Below are 27,146 nucleotides of genomic sequence, written 5' to 3'. Positions count from 1 at the left end.
CCTGTTTAGGCTGGGGCATGTAAAACTCGATCAGTCCACTTCAAATATTCAATTATTTGATCAAGTCCAAGCAGGTGCAGGCGCAGGTGTATGCGTGCACGAATCCTGTTTAGGCGGCCTGTTTAGGCTGGGGCATGTTAAAAACTCAATCAGTGCACTTCAAATATTTAATTATTTGATCAAGTCCAAGCAGGTGCAGGCACGCAAAAATCCTGATTAGGCGACCTGTTTAGGCTGGGGCATGTAAAACTTGATCAGTGCACTTCAATTATTCAATTATTTGATTAAGACAAAGCAGGCGCAGGTGCAGGTGCAGGCAAGTGCAAATCCTGTTTAGGCTGGGGCATGTAAAACTCGATCAGTGCACTTCAAATATTCAATTATTTGATTAAGACCAAGCTGGAATAATCAAAATAAAAAATTATTTGAAAATGTACCGCACAAATTTCTACAGAGGTGTGGCAATGGAAAGGAATCGGTCACATTTCTAAGCACAGCAGTATGTACTCGTGCAGTGTAAAACTGAAACATTGAAACCATATACTTTTATAAGGAGAACAGTGATTCCAACAAGCACATTCAACATTTTTACCAGCATGAAAGTTTTTACCCCAGAAGTTTGAAATCGGCCCTCATTCTGCATCGCTCTGAAACAAAATTTTAGATTTGGTGTACACACCTGGGATATAATGCCTATAAGCCCATTGAAGACGCCGGTCAACACGGCCAACGATTTGCCGTACTTGTAACTGAGCGCCACCTCCTTGTCGTAGGACGCCTGCGACTTTGGCTCGCCGCGGAACGAGCGCACGGTGCGTATGCTGGAGATGGACTCCTCTGCGACCGTGCCCGCACTGCCGAGGGCGTCCTGGAAATTCTTACGGATGTCCTTCACGAAATTTCCTGGAAACAATTTCAAGATTAAAAAAAATAATAATAATAATTTATATGTCTAAACGTCCATTCACACCTGATGGGAATGCGAAGCGACTTTGATGTCAAAATTCGCTGCGGTTAAAAAGTGTTCAACTTTTGGGAATTTGCAGCGCAAATTCTGGCCGTGATGTCACAAAATTCGCTTCAATGCCGAAATGAATCGGTCTTAAGGGGGACTAAAAAGAGAGATTTAGCGTCACCCCAAAATGCCAATTATAGCGTCAGAATTGCCCCCTTTTCTTTGGCAATGCTTCGTTTTTTATTGTTGTTAAATTTGGTTAGTTCTTAACTTTCCATACATTATGTTTGAAATTTCTCAAAAAAAATTAAACGGATTTTCCTTAAAATTTCCAAACATTTTCCCATTTTCCCTACGCAAATTAAAAAATACCAATTTCTCCAAGTCACTTCTGTCACTTATTATTTTTCAGGCCTGTTATTATTTTTAATGTACATGTATTTAGTTCCCCTTTGTCCAGAACTGTGCCTAACAATTTTCCATGATATAAATAAAATCGTTTTGGCGACAACAAAAGGCACAATTAAATAAAGTCGTCATTGAAGTCAAAAAATTTACTTAGCGTTCAGATTAAGGTATGATATTAAGGTCTTAAGATCCTTTTGTCAAGCGAAAATTCCGATACTGTGAATCCACTTACCGTATTGGACAGCCCCGATGGCCACAATGGGAACCACTGAAAGCAGAACACCAGTTAAGGCTGCGCTCTGAGTGAACATGATGATGATGGACCCGAGGATTTGGAACAAGTAGCGCACCAACATCGAGATATTCACCTAAAACACGACAATTTTTATAATTAAGAAAAAAAGCACAGGAAAGACACAATAAACTTAAAACCAGAACGGGAAACTGACTTGGGTCACATTCATCTCATTGGCTCAAAATATTTTTGCTCTAGGAATGAGACATCTTTTAATAATGAATTATTTTAAATTTTGAATTATTTGCAACACAGTTATTTGCAAATGCAACACACAAAAAAACCCCACATTTTCAGAGGATTGAAAACGTCCACAATAGGAAAAACAGCTTTTTCTGTTAAAATTTATTGAAAAGGGTTATGTTGAAAAACACAGTTCAAGCAACTTTAAGAACAGAAATATCACAGGTTTGGGGTTTTCCTTACCGTGACGGCGTTTTGCAGAACCGCAGTGTCCGAGGACAAGCGATTGGTCAGCTCGCCGGTCCGGTTGATGTCAAAGAACGCCACCTCCTGGCGGATGATTGCCGCGAACAGATCGCGACGGATGCGACACACAACGCGATAACCGGCAAGAGTGAAGGCCCAGGAGCGAAGCAGTGAAGCGATGGACCCGCCGGCGAATATGAGGAAGAGGACGAGTACGGTACTGTTCACGGCAGCTGGAATCAAGAAATACCAACATTCTTTTTACTTGAAACACACTTTTCATGGCTATTGCCCATTCATTTTGGGTTACAGGGTAATCCTATATGATAGCACTGCCCGGCTCACAATAGGGGTGTGCATTTATGGGTAGTACAGGAACCGGGTACCCGCTTGAAAAAAACACGGGTACCCGGCTACCCGTTTAAGAATAAGAAACCCAACGCCAAACATGCCAAAATTCAAATTTCGAAAGTTGCTGTTGAGATTGTTTACAAAGGTCGGCACGATAATACTACCGCAATACAGCAAGATACAAGTGTGTACAGTGAGCTTTATAGCTTTACGGTGTTATGTGCAGCTTTAGCAAGGTACGTCAAAAATGTGAAATATGTTTTGTTTTCCCATGTGGCCTGGTTTTCATTTTGAAAATTCTCCATAAATGACTTCAAAACCTTTCTTGTTCAATGTCTGAGAAGTAACTGAGTAATTTTTGAAGTTGGTTACGGGTACCCAAGCCCATAATCTAGAACCGGTTCCTGACATTAACAGTCGGGTACTCGGGTACCCAGTTCCGATGCAGAGCCCTAGCTCACAAGCAACAGTCAGTCAGTCAGTCCGTTATTGAGATTCTGTATGTCAAAGAGGACACTGAGCTAGCTCTTTGAGCCCAGCAATAATGGGTATGTTTATAGCACTTCAACAAATATCAAAGTACTTCACATTATTATCAACCGTGCAACATTCCTTATACCATCTCGACAAAGTCTCTTGCCAAAGGACACAACCACAATCCCATAGCCTGGACTCGAACCCACAACTTGCAGGACCACCCACAGATCTTGAATTTGATGCTTCAAACTATGTAGGCCACTTACACATCGATTTATGAGTAGCAGCATCGACAACAAATCCAAAGAATAATGGAGCAGCCATAGACGATGCACTGGCGACAATCAGACCGAGCATGCCAACCAGAAGCAAGAGCCATTCCTGTATTTTAAAAGGTCATTCAATAGATCAAAACAAAATTCTGACATCAGAAGCAAGAGCCATTCCTGTATTTTAAAAGGTCATTCAAAAGATCAAACGGCAATTCTGACATCAGAGGCAAGAGCAATTCCTATATTTTGAAGGTCATTTTCAAGATCAAGAATCAGAATGCCAATCAGAAGCAAGAGCCATTCCTGTATTTAAAAGGTTATTCAATAGATCAAAACAAAATTCCGACATCAGAAGCGCGCAAGAGCCATTCCTGTATTTTAAAAGGTCATTCAAAAGATCAAATGGCAATTCTGACATCAGAAGCAAGACCCATTCCTATATTTTGAAGGTCATCATTAGGCCTATGCCAATCAAAAGCTGGAGCCATTCCTGTCATTCCTCTATTTGACATGATTTTAAAGATCACTCTTCAGCAGCAGATCAGAAACAAGAGCAATTCCTGTATTTTACAATGTCAATTAAAAATGTCAAAAATACAATATCAATGTTTTTTTTTTCTCTGACACATACATGCATGAATGTGAAACTCCTCTCAACATGCTTCTACAAAAATGAAACCCTTTTCAATATTAAATTCCACCACACGAATAAGGAATGAAATCTAACCTACCGGTTTGGCCAAACTGAAAAGTCGGCCGAGGTTTGCCTTTTTCTTTTCCTCCTTCTCTTTCGTCTCGTCTTCGTCGGTGAGCTCGTGCTTGATGCGGATGATCTGTAACCGGCGCAGGAACAATGGTCCCAAAATGGCCGTCACAAATTCCACCAACGAGAAGGCCACCGCGCTGATCACTGACACATTGTAGGTAATGTGCATGGGTGCGTACTCGGGGTGGTTGAGAATGGCGTTGAGCACCAGGCCTCCTTTGATCGACGCGTACACCAAACTGGCGAGCGACAGCGCGATGGTGAACGCGTGCAGGTTGCGTTTTGTGGCCACGATCCTCGGAACATACGGGTCTTCCAGCATCGCCAACGCAAAGTCTTCTAGTTTCGCGAAGGCGTGGAAAAGCAGGAGCATCTTGATGATGCCGATGCAAGCGAGCTCAAAAACTGATCCAGTAATAGTCCACTTCAGGACACTTGATTCAAGATACGGATCATGACCACCTGTAAAGACAAATGAAACAAAATTGAGGTGCATCAGTACTTGTTTCCATTCAAAAACATTTAGTCCAAACACGCTTACTTTCAACAAATTTTGTCACTTTCAACTAAAAAATGCACACAGAGCAAACGATCTTTTATCTTTGAAGCATTTTGCTTTCAAAAAAGAAAGAAGGCATTTGTCTTACCGGTGAGCCACAGAGCTGCCGACGCGCATCCATCCAGAAACACCAACAGTCGGGCGAAGTTGGTGTAGCGAACCCAGGGCAGTGTGTAGTACGTCCTAGCCATAGTGGTCCTGTTGATGTAGCTCAGTTCTCATACGTTAATCTGACAACTAAAATTCAGCAATAGATGAAAATGTGGCCAATTTACTGGACTACCTCGTAAATAAAGGCCACACTTCCACCATGTACAAAAAACATGTCGAACTTTGTCAAATTTTGATTTTCACATTTAGGCTTAGTTTGTAGTTTAGTTTTGCTTAAGAAGCAAACTTGACCTCTATATAGGCTAATCGGAAAGTAATGCCTTTTTCAGATGACTATTTTTCGTGAAATTTCCACATTCATTTGCACACGTTTGCGTATCAAAATTTCAACATGAAATTTCACAAAAATTAGACCTCTGAAAAAGGCAACACTTTCTGATTAGCCTTAAGAGGGCGAGCATGCTTCTTAAGCAAAACTAAACTACAAACCACTAAGCCTAAATGTCATGAATGTGAAAATCAAAATTTGACAAAGTTCGACATGTTATTGTACATGTTGGAAGTGTGGCCTTTATTTATGGAGGTAGTCCAGTAAATTGGCCACATTTATGGGGCTATCCAGATTATTCAGAATCAAGAATCATTGAGTTTCAAGAACACATAGCCCCTTAAATAGGCCTAAGTCTGGGCGCTAGATAAGCCAATTAATTATGTAAAAAAGAAAATCCCGGATGCCCGCGTGTACCGACTTATTTTTGATTAAAGACGTACCTTCTCTCAGTCATGGCTTCTCTTAATCTTATGTCGTGAGCAAGCATGGCAAGGAAATTTACAACCTCACGTAATGCCATTTTATATAGCATTAGAATGTTGAAGAAAAAAAAACAGTTCCACGTGTCTTTAATCAAGTCATCTCTATTTATAGAACACATAACGTCATCCAAAAAACTACGTTTTGTTCTGTTTTGCAAAAAAAAAATCATCACGTCATACTAGTCAATTTTTTTACATGTTCAACTTTCCGAACTTTGTGATTCACTGATTGCAATATTGCTACCTTATTGCGCGAGCCACAAACTTGATAAAAAGTAAGAAATCTCACCTTGAAGTTCTGCGTTTCACGGAAAAGTATAACGTTAAGCATCCATCGCATATCGCGGTTTTTAATGCTGAAATAAAAACCAGGCACGTAAATAGGCCAAGTTCGCGCAAGGACTAGCCTATTTGACCAATGGTTAACTAACGTCAAAGATACTAGAGAGGGGAACGTTTGCCCGAACTCTGCCTAGTCGACGATGGTTGACTACGTATAGTCGACTATTTGGAACCAGCCTACTGGGGTTGGTTGCTTCGCTGGTAACCAATAGCCGCGCACATTCATAACGCTAGCAGAGAGCCGGGATCCAGAAGTTTTGCGATGACATTTTGACCAGCGTTAATTGACTGAGGACGTTCGCACGTTGCTATCAGTGCGCATGCGTAAGGTACGTACAAATCAACCACAAGTCGACTAATGGTCCTTGCCCGAACTTGGCCTTAGTTGACGTTGAGGCAGCGCGGCCAAAATTGCAAATCATGGAAGATGGAGATCGCCCTCTTGTGTTCTGATCATGGAGTTAAACACTAAAAATAATATCAACAAAAACACAATGGAAAATACAATCCGAATTTTCATGCGAATTATATTTCAACAAGAAAGAAAATGAGATCGAAACAATTAAGTGTTTCATACATGAAACATTAAATCTGAACGAAAGCAACGTTCATGGCAAAAAAAGTGACACTCCTTTTCGAGCAATAATCCAAGTAATTGAAGAAAAAAATTCCTTAGAGTTAGATTCACTTTTTTACAAAAGGCGTTTTTACCTTAACACTTTTTGCAGCCATAGACTTTTCGGCTTTTTTTCTCTCTCGCATAGCCCCGCCCACTGCGCACGTGGGCAAATTACCACGTGCTCCTCTCCAATGCCACGCTGCATTTTCCTGCCGCGCGCATCATACGCGCGTGCACGCATGTCGGACTTCTGTGCACGCACGTCCGACATAAATCACGGCTGTGATTGGTCAGTACACCATGGGGCGGTGCTTACTGGATCGGTCCATTACCTGCCCGTTTAATACTATAACTGTTTTTCAATAGAGGGCGCGCCGCATGAACAGTGGTCACTACTGCCTATCAACACGGATACCTCATACTATTGAGTAACAAGAAGACACTCCTGGTTCGAGCAATATCTCAAGAAATGCTGAGTGTATTAACTCAATATTTCCTTGATTAATTGTTCATAATGTCTCACGATCGCCAGTCCAATTTCATGAGAATTTATCAACAAACAAAAGTAATATGACCATTCAATTAATGTCATCGAACATGGTACTCTAAGGTTCGGGTGATAAGTCACGATTTACAGGTTGTACTAAATGGAAATTCCGTCTAATAATTCTTCATGATGTATCACATTCACGAGTACATTTTCATGCGAATCATACTCCAACAAGAAAGAAAATGAGATCGAAACAATTTAGTGTTTCATACGTGAAAAATTAACTTCGGAAGGAAAGCAACGTTCATGGCCAAAAAAGTCACACTCCTTTTTGAGCAATAATCCAAGAAATTGCAAAAAAGTTCCTTTGTTTCCCTGTTTTACAAGGGCATTTTACCCAAGCACTTTTTGCAGCCATACAAGTTTCGGTCTTTTTTTTTCTCGCACGGAGAATTACATACCCGTTTAATACTATAATTGTTTTTCAGTAGAGGGCGCGCCGCATGACTAACAGTGGTGGTCATCACACCGCAAAGACTTCTGTCAACGTGGATACGATCTGCCCAAACGAAGTTGGCATCGAGTGATGGACTTTGTGTAGACGATAACTCAAGAACAACACAGTGCAATGAATTGAAATTTCGTTCAATAATTGTTCGGGATATAGGACACAAACCTTTTAAAAATTGACATGAACCATTAAGGATACATTTTAAATGATTTAAGGAAATAGTGTACTAATATCGCGAAAACTTCAATTCGAATTCGCGGAGTCACTTTTAAAGGAACAAAAATAAAGCCCATGCACTCTGTGGAGACGATAACTCCAGAAGGACACATTACACCGATTTGAAATTGACTGTGATATACGACTACGAGACAATATATTTGAAATTCGACAGAAACTGTTGAAGACAAAAAAAAATACAACAAAAACCAAAACGACAATGTGTAAGAGCACTGCCGTACATTTTACCAACATCAAATTCTTCCAACAGAGGGCGCGCTTCAAAAATACTGGTCACCACACCGCAAAGACTTAATTCTGTCAACGTGGAAACAATCTGCCCAAACGAAGTTGGCACAAGTGATGGTCTTTGTGGAGACGATAACTCAAGAACAACACACTACACTGAATTGAAATTTCGTTTAAAAATAGTTTGGGATATAGGACACACATGGTTTGAAAATCGACGGAAACCATTAAGGAATACATTTAATATGATTTAATGAAATACAGGGTACTAATCGCGAAAAATTCAATTCGAATTCGAGTCACTTTTAATGGAACAAAAATAAAGCACTCTTTGTGGAGACGATAACTCAAGAACAACACACTACACTGAATTGAAATTTCGTTCAATAATTGTTTGGGATATGGGACACAAATGGTTTGAAAATTGACGGGAACCATTTAACAATAAATTTAACATTGCCAGTTCAATTTCATGAGAATTTATCAACAAACAAAAATCTGACCAAATCAATAAAATTGGGCATTAATCAGATGTTTCTGGGAAATTGCAGATTGTAAGGGCTTAACCTTGCATTTTAAGCAAAATTGGGCAAACCTTACATGTTTTAGCAAAATTTGGCAAATCAGATGTTTCTGAAAAATTTCAGATGTGAGGGATCAATCTTGCTTTTTTAGCAAAATTGGGCAGAATTTAATGTTTATGAGAATTGTCAAATTGTAAGGCGTTAACCTTGCATTTTTTTAAAAACATATTTGTAAAATCAGACGTTTATGAAAAATTGCAGATTGGAAGGATTGTTTCTGAAAAAAATGAGATGTAAGGCAGGCGCGGTTCTACGGGGGGGGGGGGCTGTATCCCCCCAAAACTTTGTGTAGCCCCCTTCAAAAATAAATTCCGTAAAAAAAAAATTGCATTAGCATAAAGAAGGAGTTAATATAGTGTGAATGATTTTAGGATTTTATTAGCGCTCCCCATTGAAAATATGGCATGAACCCCCCCCCCCCCCCCGCACCCCCACCCCCACCTATTGATTTTCGGAGGCCTAAGTGTCCGGAAAAAATAGCCGGTCTACATTTCAGCACGCTTCCCTGAAAAAAATTCTGGATCCACCGTGCTAGCCCCCCCCCCCCCCCCCCAAAAAAATTGGTTCTAGAACCGCGCCTGATGTAAGGGGTTAATCTTGCTTTTTGAATAAAATTGGGCAAAAATTATATGTTCATGAAAAATTTCAATTAATCTTGCATGTTTTAGCAAAATCAGATGTTTCTTGAAAATTTGAGATTTTAAGGGCTTAACGTTCCATTTTAGCAAAATTGGGCACAATGAGTAGTTTATGAAAAATTTCAAATTGTAAGAGCTGAGCCTTGCATATTTTTGCAAAATTGGGCAAAATCACATGTTTCTGGAAAATTTCAGACGTAAGGGATTAACCTTGCTTTTTTGGTAAAATTGGGCAATATAAGATTTTTATGAAAAATCTCAAATTGTAAGGAGTTAACCTTGCATTTTTAGCAAAATTGGTCAAAATCAGATGTTTCTAGAAAAAAATTTAGATGTAAGGGATTAACCTTGCTAAAACTGGGCAACGTCAGATATTTATGAAAAATAAAAAATTGTGAAGGGTAACCTTATAAAATTGGGGCAAAATCAGATGTTTCTTAAAAATTGCAGATTTGAAGGGTTTACCTTGCATTTTTAGCAAAATTGGTCAAAATCAGATGTTTCTGAATAAAATCAGATGTAAGGGGTTAACCTTGCTTTTTGCACAAAATTGGGTAAAATGAGATGTTTATGAAAAATCTCAAATTGTAAGGGGTTAACCCTGCAATTTTTAGCAAAATAGGGCAAAATCAGATGTTTCTGGAAAATTGCAGATTGTAAAGGCTTTACCTTGCATTTTTTGCACAATTAGGAAAAAATGTGTTGTTTATGAAACATTTCAAATTGTAAGAGGTGAGCCTTGCATATTTTCAATATGCAAGGCTCATATTATGCAATAATAAAATCAGATGTTTCTGAAAAATTTTAGATGCCAGGGGTTAACCTTGCTTTTTGAATAAAATTGGGCGAAATTAGATGTTTATGAAAAATCTCAAATTGTAAGGGGTAAACTTTGCATTTTTAGCAAAATTGGTCAAAATCAGATGTTTATGAAATATTTCAAATTGTGAGGGCTTAACCTTGCATTTTTTAGCAAAATTGGGCAAAATGAGATGTTTGTGAAAAATTTCAAATGGTAAGGGGTTAATCTTGCATTTTTTTGCAAAAGTGGTCAAAATTAGACGTCTGTGAAAAAATTCAGATGTAAGGGGTTAACCTTGCTTTTTGAATAAAATTGGGCGAAATTAGATGTTTATGAAAAATCTCAAATTGTCAGGGGTTAACCTTGCTTTTTGAATAAAATTGGTCAAAATCAGATGTTTATGAAATATTTCAAATTGTAAGGGCTTAACCTTGCATTTTTAGCAAAATTGGTCAAAATCAGATGTTTATGAAAAATTTCAAATTGTAAGGGGTTAATCTTGCATTTTTTTGCAAAAGTGGTCAAAATAAGACGTCTCTGAAAAATTCAGATGTAAGGGGTTAACCTTGCTTTTTGAATAAAATTGGGCGAAATTAGATGTTTATGAAAAATCTCAAATTGTAAGGGGTAAACTTTGCATTTTTAGCAAAATTGGTCAAAATCAGATGTTTATGAAATATTTCAAATTGTTAGGGCTTAACCTTGCATTTTTAGCAAAATTGGGCAAAATGAGATGTTTGTGAAAAATTTCAAATTGTAAGGGGTTAATCTTGCATTTTTTTGCAAAATTGGTCAAAATTAGACGTCTCTGCAAAAATTCAGATGTAAGGGGTTAACCTTGCTTTTTAAATAAAATTGGGCGAAATTAGATGTTTATGAAAATCTCAAATTGTAAGGGGTAAACTTTGCATTTTTAGCAAAATTGGTCAAAATCAGATGTTTATAAAATATTTCAAATTGTAAGGGCTTAACCTTGCATTTTTAGCAACATTGGGCAAAATGAGATGTTTGTGAAAAATTTCAAATTGTAAGGGGTTAATCTTGCATTTTTTTGCAAAAGTGGTCAAAATTAGACGTCTCTGAACAAATTCAGATGTAAGGGGTTAACCTTGCTTTTTGAATAAAATTGGGCGAAATTAGATGTTTATGAAAAATTTCGAATTGTAAGGGATTAACCTTGCATTTTTGGTAAAATTGGTCAAAATCATGTTTATGAAATATTTCAAATTGTGAGGGCTTAACCTTGCATTTTTAGCAAAATTGGGCAAAATGAGATGTTTGTGAAAAATTTCAAATTGTAAGGGGTTAATCTTGCATTTTTTTGCAAAATTGGTCATATTTAGACGTCTCTGCAAAAATTCAGATGTAAGGGGTTAACCTTGCTTTTTGAATAAAATTGGGCGAAATTAGATGTTTATGAAAAATCTCAAATTGTAAGGGGTAAACTTTGCATTTTTAGCAAAATTGGTCAAAATCAGATGTTTATGAAATATTTTAAATTGTAAGGGCTTAACCTTGCATTTTTAGCAACATTGGGCAAAATGAGATGTTTGTGAAAATTTCAAATTGTAAGGGGTTAATCTTGCATTTTTTTGCAAAAGTGGTCAAAATTAGACGTCTCTGCAAAAATTCAGATGTAAGGGGTTTCCCTTGCTTTTTGAATAAAATTGGGCAAAATTAGATGTTTATGAAAAATTTCCAATTGTAAGGGATTAACCTTGCATTTTTGGTAAAATTGGTCAAAATCATATGTTTCTGGAATAATTCAGATATAAGGGGTTAACCTTGCTTTTTTAATACAATTCGGCAAAATGAGATGTTCATGTAAAATTTCAAATGGTAAGGGGTTAATTTTGCATTTTTAGCAAAATTGGTCAAAATCAGATGTTTATGAAATATTTCAAATGGTAAGGGCTTAACCTTGCATTTTTAGCAAAATTGGGCAAAATGAGATGTTTGTGAAAAATTTCAAATTGTAAGGGGTTAATCTTGCATTTTTTTGGAAAAGTGGTCAAAATTAGACGTCTGTGAAAAAATTCAGATGTAAGGGGTTAACCTTGCTTTTGGAATAAATTTGGGCGAAATTAGATGTTTATGAAAATCTCAAATTGTAAGGGGTAAACTTTGCATTTTTAGCAAAATTGGTCAAAATCAGATGTGTATAAAATATTTCAAATTGTAAGGGCTTAACCTTGCATTTTTAGCAAAATTGGGCAAAATGAGATGTTTGTGCAAAATTTCAAATTGTAAGGGGTTAATCTTGCATTTTTTTGCAAAAGTGGTCAAAATTAGACGTCTCTGAACAAATTCAGATGTAAGGGGTTAACCTTGCTTTTTGAATAAAATTGGGCGAAATTAGATGTTTATGAAAAATCTCAAATTGTAAGGGGTAAACTTTGCATTTTTAGCAAAATTGGTCAAAATCAGATGTTTATGAAATATTTCAAATTGTAACGGCTTAACCTTGCATTTTTAGCAAAATTGGGCAAAATGAGATGTTTGTGAAAAATTTCAAATTGTAAGGGGTTAATCTTGCATTTTTTTGGCAAAAGTGGTCAAAATTAGACGTCTGTGAAAAAATTCAGATGTAAGGGGTTAACCTTGCTTTTGGAATAAAATTGGGCGAAATTAGATGTTTATGAAAAATCTCAAATTGTCAGGGGTAAACTTTGCATTTTTAGCAAAATTGGTCAAAATCAGATGTTTATGAAATATTTCAAATTGTAAGGGCTTAACCTTGCATTTTTAGCAACATTGGGCAAAATGAGATGTTTGTGAAAAATTTCAAATTGTAAGGGGTTAATCTTGCATTTTTTTTGCAAAAGTGGTCAAAATTAGACGTCTGTGAAAAAATTCAGATGTAAGGGGTTAACCTTGCTTTTGGAATAAAATTGGGCGAAATTAGATGTTTATGAAAATCTCAAATTGTAAGGGGTAAACTTTGCATTTTTAGCAAAATTGGTTAAAATCAGATGTGTATAAAATATTTCAAATTGTAAGGGCTTAACCTTGCATTTTTAGCAACATTGGGCAAAATGAGATGTTTGTGAAAAATTTCAAATTGTAAGGGGTTAATCTTGCATTTTTTTGCAAAAGTGGTCAAAATTAGACGTCTCTGCAAAAATTCAGATGTAAGGGGTTAACCTTGCTTTTTGAATAAAATTGGGCGAAATTAGATGTTTATGAAAAATTTCCAATTGTAAGGGATTAACCTTGCATTTTTGGTAAAATTGGTCAAAATCATATGTTTCTGGAATAATTCAGATATAAGGGGTTAACCTTGCTTTTTTAATACAATTCGGCAAAATGAGATGTTCATGTAAAATTTCAAATGGTAAGGGGTTAATTTTGCATTTTTAGCAAAATTGGTCAAAATCAGATGTTTATGAAATATTTCAAATGGTAAGGGCTTAACCTTGCATTTTTAGCAAAATTGGGCAAAATGAGATGTTAGTGAAAAATTTCAAATTGTAAGGGGTTAATCTTGCATTTTTTTGCAAAAGTGGTCAAAATTAGACGTCTGTGAAAAAATTCAGATGTAAGGGGTTAACCTTGCTTTTGGAATAAAATTGGGCGAAATTAGATGTTTATGAAAATCTCAAATTGTAAGGGGTAAACTTTGCATTTTTAGCAAAATTGGTCAAAATCAGATGTGTATGAAATATTTCAAATGGTAAGGGCTTAACCTTGCATTTTTAGCAAAATTGGGCAAAATGAGATGTTTGTGAAAAATTTCAAATTGTAAGGGGTTAATCTTGCATTTTTTTGGAAAAGTGGTCAAAATTAGACGTCTGTGAAAAAATTCAGATGTAAGGGGTGAACCTTGCTTTTGGAATAAATTTGGGCGAAATTAGATGTTTATGAAAATCTCAAATTGTAAGGGGTAAACTTTGCATTTTTAGCAAAATTGGTCAAAATCAGATGTGTATGAAATATTTCAAATTGTAAGGGCTTAACCTTGCATTTTTAGCAAAATTGGGCAAAATGAGATGTTTGTGCAAAATTTCAAATTGTAAGGGGTTAATCTTGCATTTTTTTGCAAAAGTGGTCAAAATTAGACGTCTCTGAACAAATTCAGATGTAAGGGGTTAACCTTGCTTTTTGAATAAAATTGGGCGAAATTAGATGTTTATGAAAAATCTCAAATTGTAAGGGGTAAACTTTGCATTTTTAGCAAAATTGGTCAAAATCAGATGTTTATGAAATATTTCAAATTGTAACGGCTTAACCTGGCATTTTTAGCAAAATTGGGCAAAATGAGATGTTTGTGAAAAATTTCAAATTGTAAGGGGTTAATCTTGCATTTTTTTGGCAAAAGTGGTCAAAATTAGACGTCTGTGAAAAAATTCAGATGTAAGGGGTTAACCTTGCTTTTGGAATAAAATTGGGCGAAATTAGATGTTTATGAAAAATCTCAAATTGTCAGGGGTAAACTTTGCATTTTTAGCAAAATTGGTCAAAATCAGATGTTTATGAAATATTTCAAATTGTAAGGGCTTAACCTTGCATTTTTAGCAACATTGGGCAAAATGAGATGTTTGTGAAAAATTTTCAAATTGTAAGGGGTTAATCTTGCATTTTTTTTGCAAAAGTGGTCAAAATTAGACGTCTGTGAAAAAATTCAGATGTAAGGGGTTAACCTTGCTTTTGGAATAAAATTGGGCGAAATTAGATGTTTATGAAAATCTCAAATTGTAAGGGGTAAACTTTGCATTTTTAGCAAAATTGGTCAAAATCAGATGTGTATAAAATATTTCAAATTGTAAGGGCTTAACCTTGCATTTTTAGCAACATTGGGCAAAATGAGATGTTTGTGAAAAATTTCAAATTGTAAGGGGTTAATCTTGCATTTTTTTGCAAAAGTGGTCAAAATTAGACGTCTCTGCAAAAATTCAGATGTAAGGGGTTAACCTTGCTTTTTGAATAAAATTGGGCGAAATTAGATGTTTATGAAAAATTTCCAATTGTAAGGGATTAACCTTGCATTTTTGGTAAAATTGGTCAAAATCATATGTTTCTGGAATAATTCAGATATAAGGGGTTAACCTTGCTTTTTTAATACAATTCGGCAAAATGAGATGTTCATGTAAAATTTCAAATGGTAAGGGGTTAATTTTGCATTTTTAGCAAAATTGGTCAAAATCAGATGTTTATGAAATATTTCAAATGGTAAGGGCTTAACCTTGCATTTTTAGCAAAATTGGGCAAAATGAGATGTTAGTGAAAAATTTCAAATTGTAAGGGGTTAATCTTGCATTTTTTTGCAAAAGTGGTCAAAATTAGACGTCTGTGAAAAAATTCAGATGTAAGGGGTTAACCTTGCTTTTGGAATAAAATTGGGCGAAATTAGATGTTTATGAAAATCTCAAATTGTAAGGGGTAAACTTTGCATTTTTAGCAAAATTGGTCAAAATCAGATGTGTATGAAATATTTCAAATTGTAAGGGCTTAACCTTGCATTTTTAGCAAAATTGGGCAAAATGAGATGTTTGTGAAAAATTTCAAATTGTAAGGGGTTAATCTTGCATTTTTTTGCAAAAGTGGTCAAAATTAGATGTCTCTGAAAAAATTCAGATGTAAGGGGTTAACCTTGCTTTTGGAATAAAATTGGGCGAAATTAGATGTTTATGAAAATCTGAAATTGTAAGGGGTAAACTTTGCATTTTTAGAAAAATTGGTTAAAATCAGATGTGTATGAAATATTTCAAATTGAAAGGGCTTAACCTTGCATTTTTAGCAAAATTGGGCAAAATGAGATGTTTGTGAAAAATTTCAAATTGTAAGGGGTTAATCTTGCATTTTTTTGCAAAAGTGGTCAAAATTAGATGTCTCTGAAAAAATTCAGATGTAAGGGGTTAACCTTGCTTTTGGAATAAAATCGGGCGAAATTAGATGTTTATGAAAAATCTCAAATTGTCAGGGGTAAACTTTGCATTTTTAGCAAAATTGGTCAAAATCAGATGTGTATGAAGTATTTTAAATTGTTAGGGCTTAACCTTGCATTTTTAGCAAAATTGGGCAAAATGAGATGTTTGTGAAAAATTTCAAATTGTAAGGGATTAATCTTGCATTTTTTTGCAAAAGTGGTCAAAATTAGACGTCTCTGAAAAAATTCAGATGTAAGGGGTTAACCTTGCTTTTTGAATAAAATTGGGCGAAATTAGATGTTTATGAAAAATCTCAAATTGTAAGGGGAAAACCTTGCATTTTTAGCAAAATTGGTCAAAATCAGATGTTTGTGGAAAATTTCAAATTGTAAGGGGTTAATCTTGCATTTTTTTGCAAAAGTGGTCAAAATTAGACGTCTCTGAAAAAATTCAGATGTAAGGGGTTAACCTTGCTTTTTGAATAAAATTGGGCGAAATTAGATTTTTATGAAAAATCTCAAATTGTCAGGGGTAAACTTTGCATTTTTAGAAAAATTGGTCAAAATCAGATGTTTATGAAATATTTCAAATTGTAAGGGCTTAACCTTGCATTTTTAGCAAAATTGGGCAAAATGAGATGTTTATGAAAAATCTCAAATTGTAAGGGGTTAATCTTGCATTTTTTTGCAAAAGTGGTCAAAATTAGACGTCTCTGAAAAAAATTCAGATGTAAGGGGTTAACCTTGCTTTTTGAATAAAATTGGTCAAAATCAGATGTTTATGAAATATTTCAAATTGTAAGGGCTTAACCTTGCATTTTTGGTAAAATTGGGCAACATCAGATTTTTATGAAAAATCGCAAATTGTAAGGGGTAAACCTTGCATTTTTAGCAAAATTGGTCAAAATCAGATGTTTCTGGAATAATTCAGATGTAAGGGGCTAACCTTGCATTTGAACAAAATTGGGCAAAATTAGATGTTGATGAGCAATTTCAAATTGTAAGGGAACCATGCATTTTTAGCAAATTGGGCAAAATGAGATGTTGATGAAAAAATTCATATTGTAAGGGGTTAATCTTGCATTTTTAGCAAAATTTGTCAAAATTAGATGTTTCTGAAAAAATTTCAGATGTAAGGGGTTAACTTTGCTTTTTGAATAAGATCGGGCGAAATTAGATGTTTATGAAAAATTTCAAATTGTAAGGGCTTAACCTTGCATTTTTGAATAAAATTGGGTAAAAATTATATGTTTATGAACAATTTCAAATTGTAAGGGGTTAATCTTGCATTTTTTTGAAAAATTGGTCAAAATTAGATGTTTCTGAAAAAAATTTCAGATGTAAGGGGTTAACTTTGCTTTTTGAATAAGATCGGGCGAAATTAGATGTTTATGAAAAATTTCAAATTGTAAGGGCTTAACCTTGCATTTTTAGCAAAACTGGGCAAAATCGGATCATCAAGAAAAACCTCGAATTGTAAAAGGTTAACCTTGCATTTTTAGCTAAATTGGGCAAAATCAGATGTTTCTGAAAAAAATCAGATGTAAGGGGTTAACCTTCTTTTTTGAACAAAATTTGGCAAAATTAGATGTTTATGAAAAATTTTAAATTGTAAGGGCTTAACCTTGCATTTTTAGCAAAACTGGGCTAAATCGGATCATCAAGAAAAACTTCGAATTGTAAGAGGTTAACCTTGCATTTTTAGCTAAATTGGGCAAAATCAGATGTTTCTGAAAAAAATCAGATGTAAGGGGTTAACCTTCTTTTTTGAACAAAATTGGGCAAAATTAGATGTTCATGAAAATTTTTAAATTGTAAGGGCTTAACCTTGCATTTTTAGCAAATTGGGCAAAATTACATGTTTATGAAAAATTTCAAATTGTTAGGGATTAACCTTTCTTTTTTGGTAAAATTGGGCAATGTCAGATTTTTGTGAAAAATCTCAAATTGTAAGGGGTAAACCTTGCATTTCTAGCAAAATTGATCAAAATCAGATGTCTCTGAAAAAAAATTCAGATGTAAGGGCTTAACCTTGCTTTTTGGATAAAATTGGGTAAAAATTAGATGTTTATGAAAAATTTCAAATTGTAAGGGCTTAACCTTGCTTTTGAATAAATTTTGGCAAAAATACATGTTATAAAAAATTTCAAATTGTGAGGAGTTAACCTTGCATTTTTTGTTTTAGCAAAATTGGTCAAATGAGATGTTGATGAAAAAATTCAAATTGTAAGAGGTTAGCCTTACATATTTTAGCAAAATTGGGCAAAATCAGATGTTTCTGAAAACTTTCAGAAGTAAGTGAGTAACCTTGCTTTTTGAGTAAAATTTGGCAAAATTAGATGTTTTTGAAAAAAATTCAAATTGTAAGGGATTAACCTTGCATTTTAAGCAAAATAGGGCAAAATCAGATGTTTCTGGAAAATCTAAAATTGTAAGGGTTAACCAAAATTTGGTGCATATTTGGTGTCAAATACCATGGCAAAATATTACAGAAAATTTCATTGCAATACAATATGTTTATCTTGAGTTCCCGTTGTCACAATAACTGTGTTTTACATCTCGAATGGCCAGACGTCGGAGAGCGGTGAGCAGTGTTTGTGTAGCGCGCCCTCTTTTGTAAGAAATGATTGCATGGTGATAAAATACGGGGTGTCCTTCGTAGTATACTGCAATTTCCTTTAATTCTATTTAATTTAATTTTCTCGAGTTCCGTGTCAAATACCAATAATTCTTCATGATGTATCACACTCACGAGTATATTTTCATGCGAATTATCCCAACAGAAAAGAAAATGCAATCGAAACAATTTCATTGTTTTAAATTGTTCATAATGTCTCACAATTGTCACTTTAATTTCATGAGAACTCGTCAGCAAACAAAAATAATATGACCAAATCAATTAATGTCATCGAAAATGACGAAAGTACTCCACGGTTCGGGTGATTTGTCACAATTTACTTTTTGTATTTAATTGAAATTCCTCCAATAATTCTTTATGATGTATCACAGTATATTTTCATGGGAATCATATTCTAACAAGAAAGAAAATGCGATCGACACATTTTAGTGTTTTAAATGTGAAAAATACAATCTGAACGAAAGCAACGTTCATGGCAAGAAAGTCACACTCCTTTTCGAGCAATAATCCAAGAAATTGCCAAAAAGTTCCTTTGTTTTACTTTTTCTACAAGGGCATTTTACCGCGACAAACACATCTTGCAGCTATACACTTTTCGGTCTAGTTTTTTCTCGCACGGAGACAAAATTACCTACTGGTTTAATACTATACAATGTAGATGATTTTCAATAGAGGGCGCGCCGCATGAACAGCGGTCACTACTGCCTTTACTTCAGCATCAACACGGACGCCTCAGCTCACTAGATAATATTGAGTAAAAAGAAGCCACTAATGGTTCGGTTAATATCTCAAGAAATACTGAATGTATTAACTCAATATTTCCTCGAATAGTTGTTCATAATGTCTCACAATTGCCAATTTAATTTCAAGAAAACTCGTCAGCAAACAAAAATAATATGACCGAATCATTTAATGTCATCGTACATGACGGAAAGTACTCCACGGTTCGGGTGATTGGTCAATAATTCTCCATGATGTATCACATGCACGAGTATATTTTCATGCGAATTATTCCAACAAAAAAGAAAATGCAGTCGAAACAATTTTAGTGTTTAAAATACAATCTGAACGAAAGCAACGTTCATGGCAAAAAAGTCACACTCGAGCCAATAATCCAAGAAATTGGAAAAAAAAGTTCCTTTGTTTCCCTTTTTACAAGGGCATTTTACCAAAACAATTTTGCAGCCATACAAGTTTCGGTCTTTTTTTCACGCACGGAGACAAAATTACCTACCCGTTTAATACTATAATTGTTTTTCAATAGAGGGCGCGCCGCATGAACAGTGGTCACTACTGCCTATAACAGCGTCAACACGGATACCTCATATACTTGAGTAACAAGAAGACACTCATTATTCGAGCAATATCTCTAGAAATATTATGTGTAATGTATTGAATCAATATTTCCTCGATTGATTGTACATTATGTCTCACGATCGCCAGCTCAATTTCATGAGAATTTTTCAACAAATAACAATAATATGACCAAATCAATTAATGGCATCGTACATGACAAAAATACTCTACGGTTCGGGTGATTAGTCACAATTTACTGATTGTATTTAACTGAAATTCCGACCAATAATTCTTCATGATGTATCACATTCAAGAGTATATTTTCATAAGGGAATAATGTGTGCTCCGGAGGTTTTTATCACTCGTTTAATACCGCTTAGAGTCTGGGTGCTGATAATTACCCGAGCCGGAGGCGAGGGTAATTATCAGCACCCAGACTGTAAGCGGTATTAAACAGAGTGATAAATACCGACCGAGCACATATTTATTCCCATTCATAAATACCTTATCCGTAAAAAAAATATCAAATAATTCGTTCAAAAAATCCCGATTTTGTTCAACAAGTTCACTTCATGCTTTTTGAAACATCCCTCTAGCAAAATAATGGAGTGTTCAGCTGGCGAGTGAGATGTAAACAAACCTTTTATGGAGATTGACGCGCGCGTAACATGTTCTGCGCGATGTCGCGCAGAACGCACCTGGGGCGTTGCGTTTTGAATTTAGAACTATAAAATTCTGACTCGCTTGTAGTGTTGCGCATGCCTACGTGAGGATTGTGAACGTTCAACCAATGAAACGGTAAGAGGCACTGGATTTTTAGGAGTCGACATTTTAATGTGACACTGGAAAAGTGTATAAGACCAGCTAGCCATGTCTTTATCATCTGTTTAAGACCGGCCACGTGACGGGCTCTCGACCAATAGGAATAGCTAAACTGTCTGAGGTATTTATGAATAAGGGAATAAATGTGTGCTGCGGAGGTTTTTATCACTCTGTTTAAGACCACTTAGAGTCTGGGTTCTGATAATTACCCGAGCCGGAGACGAGGGTAATTATCAGCACCCAGACTCTAAGTGGTCTTAAACAGAGTGATAAATACCGACGGAGCACATATCTATTCCCATTCATAAATACCTTTTCGGTAAAAAAAATCATATGATTCGTTCAAAAAATCCCGATTTTGTTCAACAAATTCACTTTATGCTTTTTGAAACATCCCTCTTGCAAAATAATGGAGTGTTCAAGCTGGCGAGTAAGATGTAAACAACCCTTTTATGGAGATTGACGCGCGCGTATCATGTTCTGCGCGATGTCGCGCAGAACGCACCTGGCGCGTTGCGTTTTGAATTTAGAACTATAAAATTCTGACTCCCTGGTAGTGTTGCGCATGCCTACGTGAGAATTGTGAACGTTCAACCAATGAAACGATAAGAGGCACTGGATTTTTAGGAGTCCACATTTTATTGTGACATTGGAAAAGTGTTTAAGACCAGCCAGCCATGTCTTTATCATCCGTTTAAGAACGGCCACGTGACGGGCTCTCGACCAATAGGAATGCGTAAACTGTCTTAGGTATTTATGAATGCGAATTATTCCAACAAAAAAAAGAAAATGCGATCGAAACAAATTTTGTTTTAAACGTGAAAAATACAATCTGAACGAAAACAACGTTCGTGGCAAAAAAGTCATACTCCTTTTCGAGCAATAATCCAAGAAAATGCAAAAAAGTTCCTTTGTTTCACTTTTTCTTTACAAGGGCATTTTATCCAAACACTTATGCAGCTGTGCACTTTTCGGCTTTTTTTTTTCTCGCACGGAGACAAAATTACCTATCCATTCAATACTACTGTGACGGTTTTTCAATAGAGGGCGCGCTGCATGAGCAGTGGTCAGGCTACTGCCTCATAACAGCCATTACCATTAGCCATTATGACTTAACTTTTTCTTTGAAATGGGGCTTGCGGTCGCCGCCAAAGTTAATTGAACGTGATGGGGAGTGATAAATAATATTTTCTACACAAACCCCCGGTGTAGGGGGTTTTGCATAGAACAGATACCAACTTTTAAGACAATGTGTTAGTAATGAATCCGAATTACAGTCAACATGGAAAAACAGCACACTCCTTTTTTTGGGACGATAACTCAAGAAATCCCTGTTGTATTGAATTGAGAGCTCGTCTATATTGATTGGTCGTAATATATGACACAGATCTGTTGAATATCGAGAGAAATCGTCAAACTCAAAATATAATATAACCAAAACAACAAGCCGAATTCAAGTCAATTTCCATTCAAAAGAGGGCGCGCTACACAAATAGTGGTCACCAAGAATTTTCGTCAAGACCGAGCAAAACCAGAAACAACACACTCGTTTTCAGGACGGTAACTCAAGAATTACATGTACGGTTGTGTTGCACTGAAACTTCCTCTAGCGGTTGGTCGTAATATATAGTCTGCTAAATATCCAGAAAAGGGCCGTCAAATAATACAAATAATATAACCAAAACAATGTAGTGTGTTAAGCTGAAAAATACAACCCGAATTATATTTACAGTCAACTTTCATGGAACAAAACAACACACTCCTTTGTTTCTGAGCGATAACTCAAGAAATACTTTTTGTACAGTCGTTTTCCTATAGTTCCAGATGTTTCCTAGTTCCGGATAGCTTCAAATAAAAACCAACCTCTTTTGGATTTGTCTTCAATATTTCTTCTGACGAAGTGCATTTTGAAAAGGCAATGTAAGCTTCCTGATACACGACGATCTTTTCTATAAAATCTTTAGAAGTGGAATTTTGGCCAGATTTCCGACTCGCACTTTGACATTTTTGGACGGTTTGTAGAAAATCGCAGGAGCTGCGAATCGACGAAAATTTTTCGAAAAACATGCTTGATTTGGTAAGTTCTGACTGGAAAAAAATTGATTTTCTCGCGTGATTTTTTTTTAGCGCAAAGCAGTTTTTGATCGATTCGGAACTGATTGAACCGATCTGAAACTGGGAAAAGTGACATCGGTACTTTTGACATCGTAAAGTCAAAATAAAAAGAGCTTCAATTTGGAAAATTATGTATAGTTTGACTCGCTATTATCGCGGCATCCCTATTATTGCAGCATGGGAAATTTCTCTTTTTGCACTGCCAAAACTCCTTGAAGTGGCGATTTTTAGTCAGCTCTCTAGTCATAAGGATTTTTGCCGAGTTGTACAAAAAGGACGATTAAGAAATGTTGTGTCTTTCGGGACTGTTAACGATTTTAAATTTAAATTAACGTTTTCCAAAACTTGCAATTTTTCCCTCACCGTGTTTGCTAAAAGGTACCGCCTGTATTGTAACATGAATTTTTAATGGTGCCCTGTCCATGAAAGTTCCATTGTATGGTTTCCATTCTTCAGCTGCAAATGTAAAATGAAGTCAAAAGACGATATTTGCACCGCGAAATCGTAAAAAGTTTTACGGGATCAAAATTAGCACAAACTGCACACCGTGTAAAGTGAATGGCGCCCCCAATCGCCAATCAGTAGCCTTGCATCAGTGATTTCGTGTTCTTTCAGGGGAAGGGCAGGGTCTTTAAAAATCATCCTGTACACATTTCGTCTTTAATCAACTTGAACGTTACAGGAAAAATATTAAACTTTATTAAGGGGATGTTTTGGTCAAACAGGTTAAGATCATTATAAAAAAAAAAAGGTTGAGATCATTATAAAAAACACTTCCCGCATACCGCGATAATATGGAGACCATCTCCGTTCGCACACTCCGAGCATGTCTATTTTCACAGGCATCGTACACGGAAAAATAAACCACACCACCGTCAGATTTTTTTTATATCAATTTGAAAAGGAAGAATTATACTGCACAAAAGACAGGACAATTCGGGAAGGTTAGTGGGCAATCTCTATTGCGAATGAGAAACGTGAAACAGTCGTTTTCCTAGTTCCGTATTTTTCCCTAGTTCCGGATAGCTTCAAATAAAAACCCAACTCTTTTTGGATTTAATAGTCTCCAATAAAAAAATCTGACGATGTGCATTTTGAAAAGGAAAATATAAGCTCCTTGATGCACAAAGATTGTTTCCGATAAAATCTTTAGAAGAGGAATTTCGGCCAGATTTGCGACTCGCACTTCGACATGTTTCGACGGTTTGTAGAAAATCGCGGGAGCTGCGAATCGACGAAAATTTTTCTCCTCGGTAGGCCTATCACTTGTACCGTGTGATTTCGAATATTTTGTTCATGCACTACAGTCGTATAAACTCTTCCATTGAATGCTTGTTGAATCAAAATAAGTTGTAAAGTCTCTAATTTTTGAAAATTCGCCAACGAATGACCGTATTCTTAAATTGCCTAGTTCCGGATAGCGCGTGCACTTACGACCCAACTACACGCGCGTTTATAATCGCTTTTGTGTGACGTATTCTGTGCTGGGTAAAAAATGTTCGGTCTGTGCGCGTGAGTTCGAGCCGTACGTTGCGCTGCGGACAAAAGTTTCAAAATCATTTACGTTTTTCTCTTTTAAAAATTTGCTGGAATTCTCTTGAATGAACTATTTTTGGAAAATGAAATAATACTTTATCAGAAAATATGTTTGATTCGGTTGGTTCTGGCTGAAAAAAAAGTTTTTCTCGCGTGATTTTTTTTTTCGCGTGAAGCAGTTTCGATCGATTCGGAACTGAACCGATCCGGAACTAGGAAGAGTGACATCGGTACTTTTGACGTCATAAAATCAAAATAAAAAGAGCTCAAATTTTGGAAATTATTTCGTGGTCTCACCATCACTCAAGGTAAACTTTTTAATCAATGTCACTTGAATTCGTGGAGTAGTTGAGCTGAAAGCAGCCTGAACATGCTGAATAATGTTTGCTATCCGGAACTAGGAAAACATGGAAAACGACTGTAATACAGCGCAACCCATCCTAGAAGTTACTATGATATGAGTATGAATGATCTGAAACTTACCTTTAAATATCCTTTCGACTTTCTCTGCTTGTTCCGGGTCGTCAAATGGCCCTCGGATTTCGTCTTCAGCAGCAAGTATAGGCCCCGGAAAAGGTGGCCATTGTCATCAGGCTTTTACCTTAGGCTGGCCGGCTGTATGTCAAAACAACAACGCGATACTCCGGCCGGCGCGGCGTACCGTACGGCAACGTACGTGAACAATAATGGCGGCCGTTGAAACTTTTTTCAGTGTACATTCAGTGTATACATTACGCGCGCGCGGTATGCATGCAAATGGCCCGATCCCGTAAGCACCGCCCCATGGTATTCTGACCAATCACAGCCGTGATTTATGTCCGACATGCGTGCATAAAAGTCCGACATGCGTGCACGCGCGTATGATGCGCGCGGCAGGAAAATGCAGTGTGGCATTGGAGAGGAGCACGTGTTAATTTGCCCACGTGCGCAGAGGGAGGGGCTTACTGGATCGGTCCATTACGTTTGGACACACACATGGCTGGCCCAATCTAAAAACCATCAGGTCAGTGATTGGCTGTTTTCGGTAAAAAGTCGCTCCGAAAGTCGACTGGTACTGTGGTAGTTATATAGTGAGAATATATAACACCTTGAAAAAGAGTGAAATTTGTGTTTGCGTCAAATTTGTCAGGCCACGGGCCGGAGAGTGACGCGAAGAATGACTGGACGGTTCAGTCGCCCAAGGATCACTAAGAAAAGAGGGGTGGCTCATTGGATAAAGAGTGATTACCCTTAGATGAATATGTAGCATTTCTTCACTTGAATCAGAGCGCGAATTCCACTACAAAAAGAGTTATGCGTTAACACTCGGGCGAGAGAGTGAAATGATCACCACGAGAATTTTCGTCAACACGGAGCAAAACCTGCCTAAAATAGTTTCCAAACAATAACTCAAGAAATACATGTTGTGTTGAACTGATCTCTAGTGGTTTGTCGTAATATAATATATAACACAAGTCTGCTAAATATCCAGAGAAATCGTCCAACAGTAAAAATAATATAACCAAAACAATGTAGTGTGTTAAGCTCAAAAATACAACCCAAATTACAGTCAACTTTCATGGAAAAAAAAAACACACGTACGCTCGTTTTCCGGACGATAACTCAAGAAATACTTTTTGTATTTAATTGATTGATTGTTCGTAATATATAACACAAATCTGTTGAATATCCTTAGAAATCGACAAACAAAAACAATAATATTACCAAAACATTGAAGTGTATTAAGCTTAAAGTGTATAATCCGAATTAAAGTCAACTTTCATGGAACAAAAACAATTACTTCTTTTTTTCCCGGACGATAACTCAAGAAATACCTGTTTTATTGAATTGAAACTTCGTCTATTGATTGGTCGTAATATATAACACAAATCTATTGAATATCGACAGAAATAGTCAGACTAAAAAAAATAATATAACCAAAACAATGTAGCGTGTTAAGTGCGAAACGTACAAGCGGTGAAGCCGAACGGTCATGTCATCTATTTTCATTCAAAAGAGGGCGCGCTACACAAAAAGTGGTCATAGTGAAGAATTTTCATCAGTTTCATGGAGAAACCTGCCTAACTAATTAATGAACAAAAACAACACACTCGTTTTCCGGACAATAACTCAAGAAATTCATGTTGTGTTGAACTGAAATGTCTTCTGGTCGTGATATATATTACAAGTCTGCTAAATATCAAGAGAAATCGTCAAATATTTAAAATAGTATAACCAAAACAATGCAGTGTGTTTAATAAGCTAAAAATACAATCCGAATTACAGTCAACTTTCAAGGAAAAAACAACACACTCGTTTTCTAGATGATAACTCAAAAAATACCTGCAATATTGAATGACAATTTCGTCTATTGATTGGTGGTAATATATAACAAAAGTCTGTTGAATATTGAGAAAAAACGTCAAACACAAAAAATATATATTACCAAAACAATGCAGCGAAAAAGACAAACCGAATTGAAGCTTTTTCTTTCAGTATTAGCTCCGCCCCTGTCTTCATGGTCTTTTTCGTGCGCAATGTGTTATGTGCCCATTTTGTAGTACTTCTTGAACCAAGTCTAGTCTGAGTGGCTTGTGTGGAGAGACGTCTAGTAACACGACCAGAATCGCTTTGGGATGTGTACGCGGTTTTGAACAGTCTTCCCACGTCAAAGTAGTCTGGTTCCCAGACCAAAAGATTCTGACTATTCCTGATGAATCTTAGGTCCGGTCAACCTCGTCCTCAGGGTGTCGGGCAGTACGCGCCCACCACTACCTGCTCTTTATTGGAAACAACGTTGGAAATAAAGTAAGCACTGGGAACGAGGTTGAGGTCCGGTAGCCTCCGGTAATACATTGTATTACAATTTACGTCACGTGACTAAAACGGGAGGAATTCCTACTTTTTCCAAAAATTTCCGAAGTTTGCCGAAGTCGTTTCGTCGACAATCGGATAGCGCCCGAGTATTTTCGATATTTGATATAGGTTTAATTAACTGCTAAATGCT

General features: G+C 36.2%; 1 protein-coding gene across 3 annotated transcripts in view; it reads right to left on the bottom strand.

Annotated features, from left to right (window-relative positions):
- Positions 1-24,782, bottom strand: part of LOC119726262 (ABC transporter B family member 1-like) — a 32,159-nt gene extending 7,377 nt beyond the window's left edge. Inside the window, exons 1-7 of one of the 3 annotated variants that reach the window (XM_038197892.1) lie at positions 24,644-24,782; positions 4,601-4,749; positions 3,919-4,415; positions 3,182-3,296; positions 2,085-2,320; positions 1,596-1,731; positions 680-903 (exon numbers count right to left, since the gene is read on the bottom strand). In XM_038197892.1, the coding sequence (XP_038053820.1) occupies positions 680-903; positions 1,596-1,731; positions 2,085-2,320; positions 3,182-3,296; positions 3,919-4,415; positions 4,601-4,703 (1,311 nt within the window). In that variant the 5' untranslated portion in view covers positions 4,704-4,749; positions 24,644-24,782. Of the gene's footprint in view, positions 1-679; positions 904-1,595; positions 1,732-2,084; positions 2,321-3,181; positions 3,297-3,918; positions 4,416-4,600; positions 4,750-5,725; positions 5,924-24,643 lie in introns of those variants that run through there. The other 2 variants (XM_038197891.1, XR_005270816.1) reach the window with 2 other exon arrangements.
- Positions 24,783-27,146: the final 2,364 nt, after the last annotated feature.

This window comes from Patiria miniata, unplaced genomic scaffold (assembly GCF_015706575.1).
Source record: "Patiria miniata isolate m_02_andy unplaced genomic scaffold, ASM1570657v1 HiC_scaffold_2, whole genome shotgun sequence".
NCBI classification, from domain to species: Eukaryota; Metazoa; Echinodermata; class Asteroidea; order Valvatida; family Asterinidae; genus Patiria; species Patiria miniata.
Note: the sequence above shows the minus strand (reverse complement) of the source record. Positions and strands in the feature narration are given on the sequence as shown.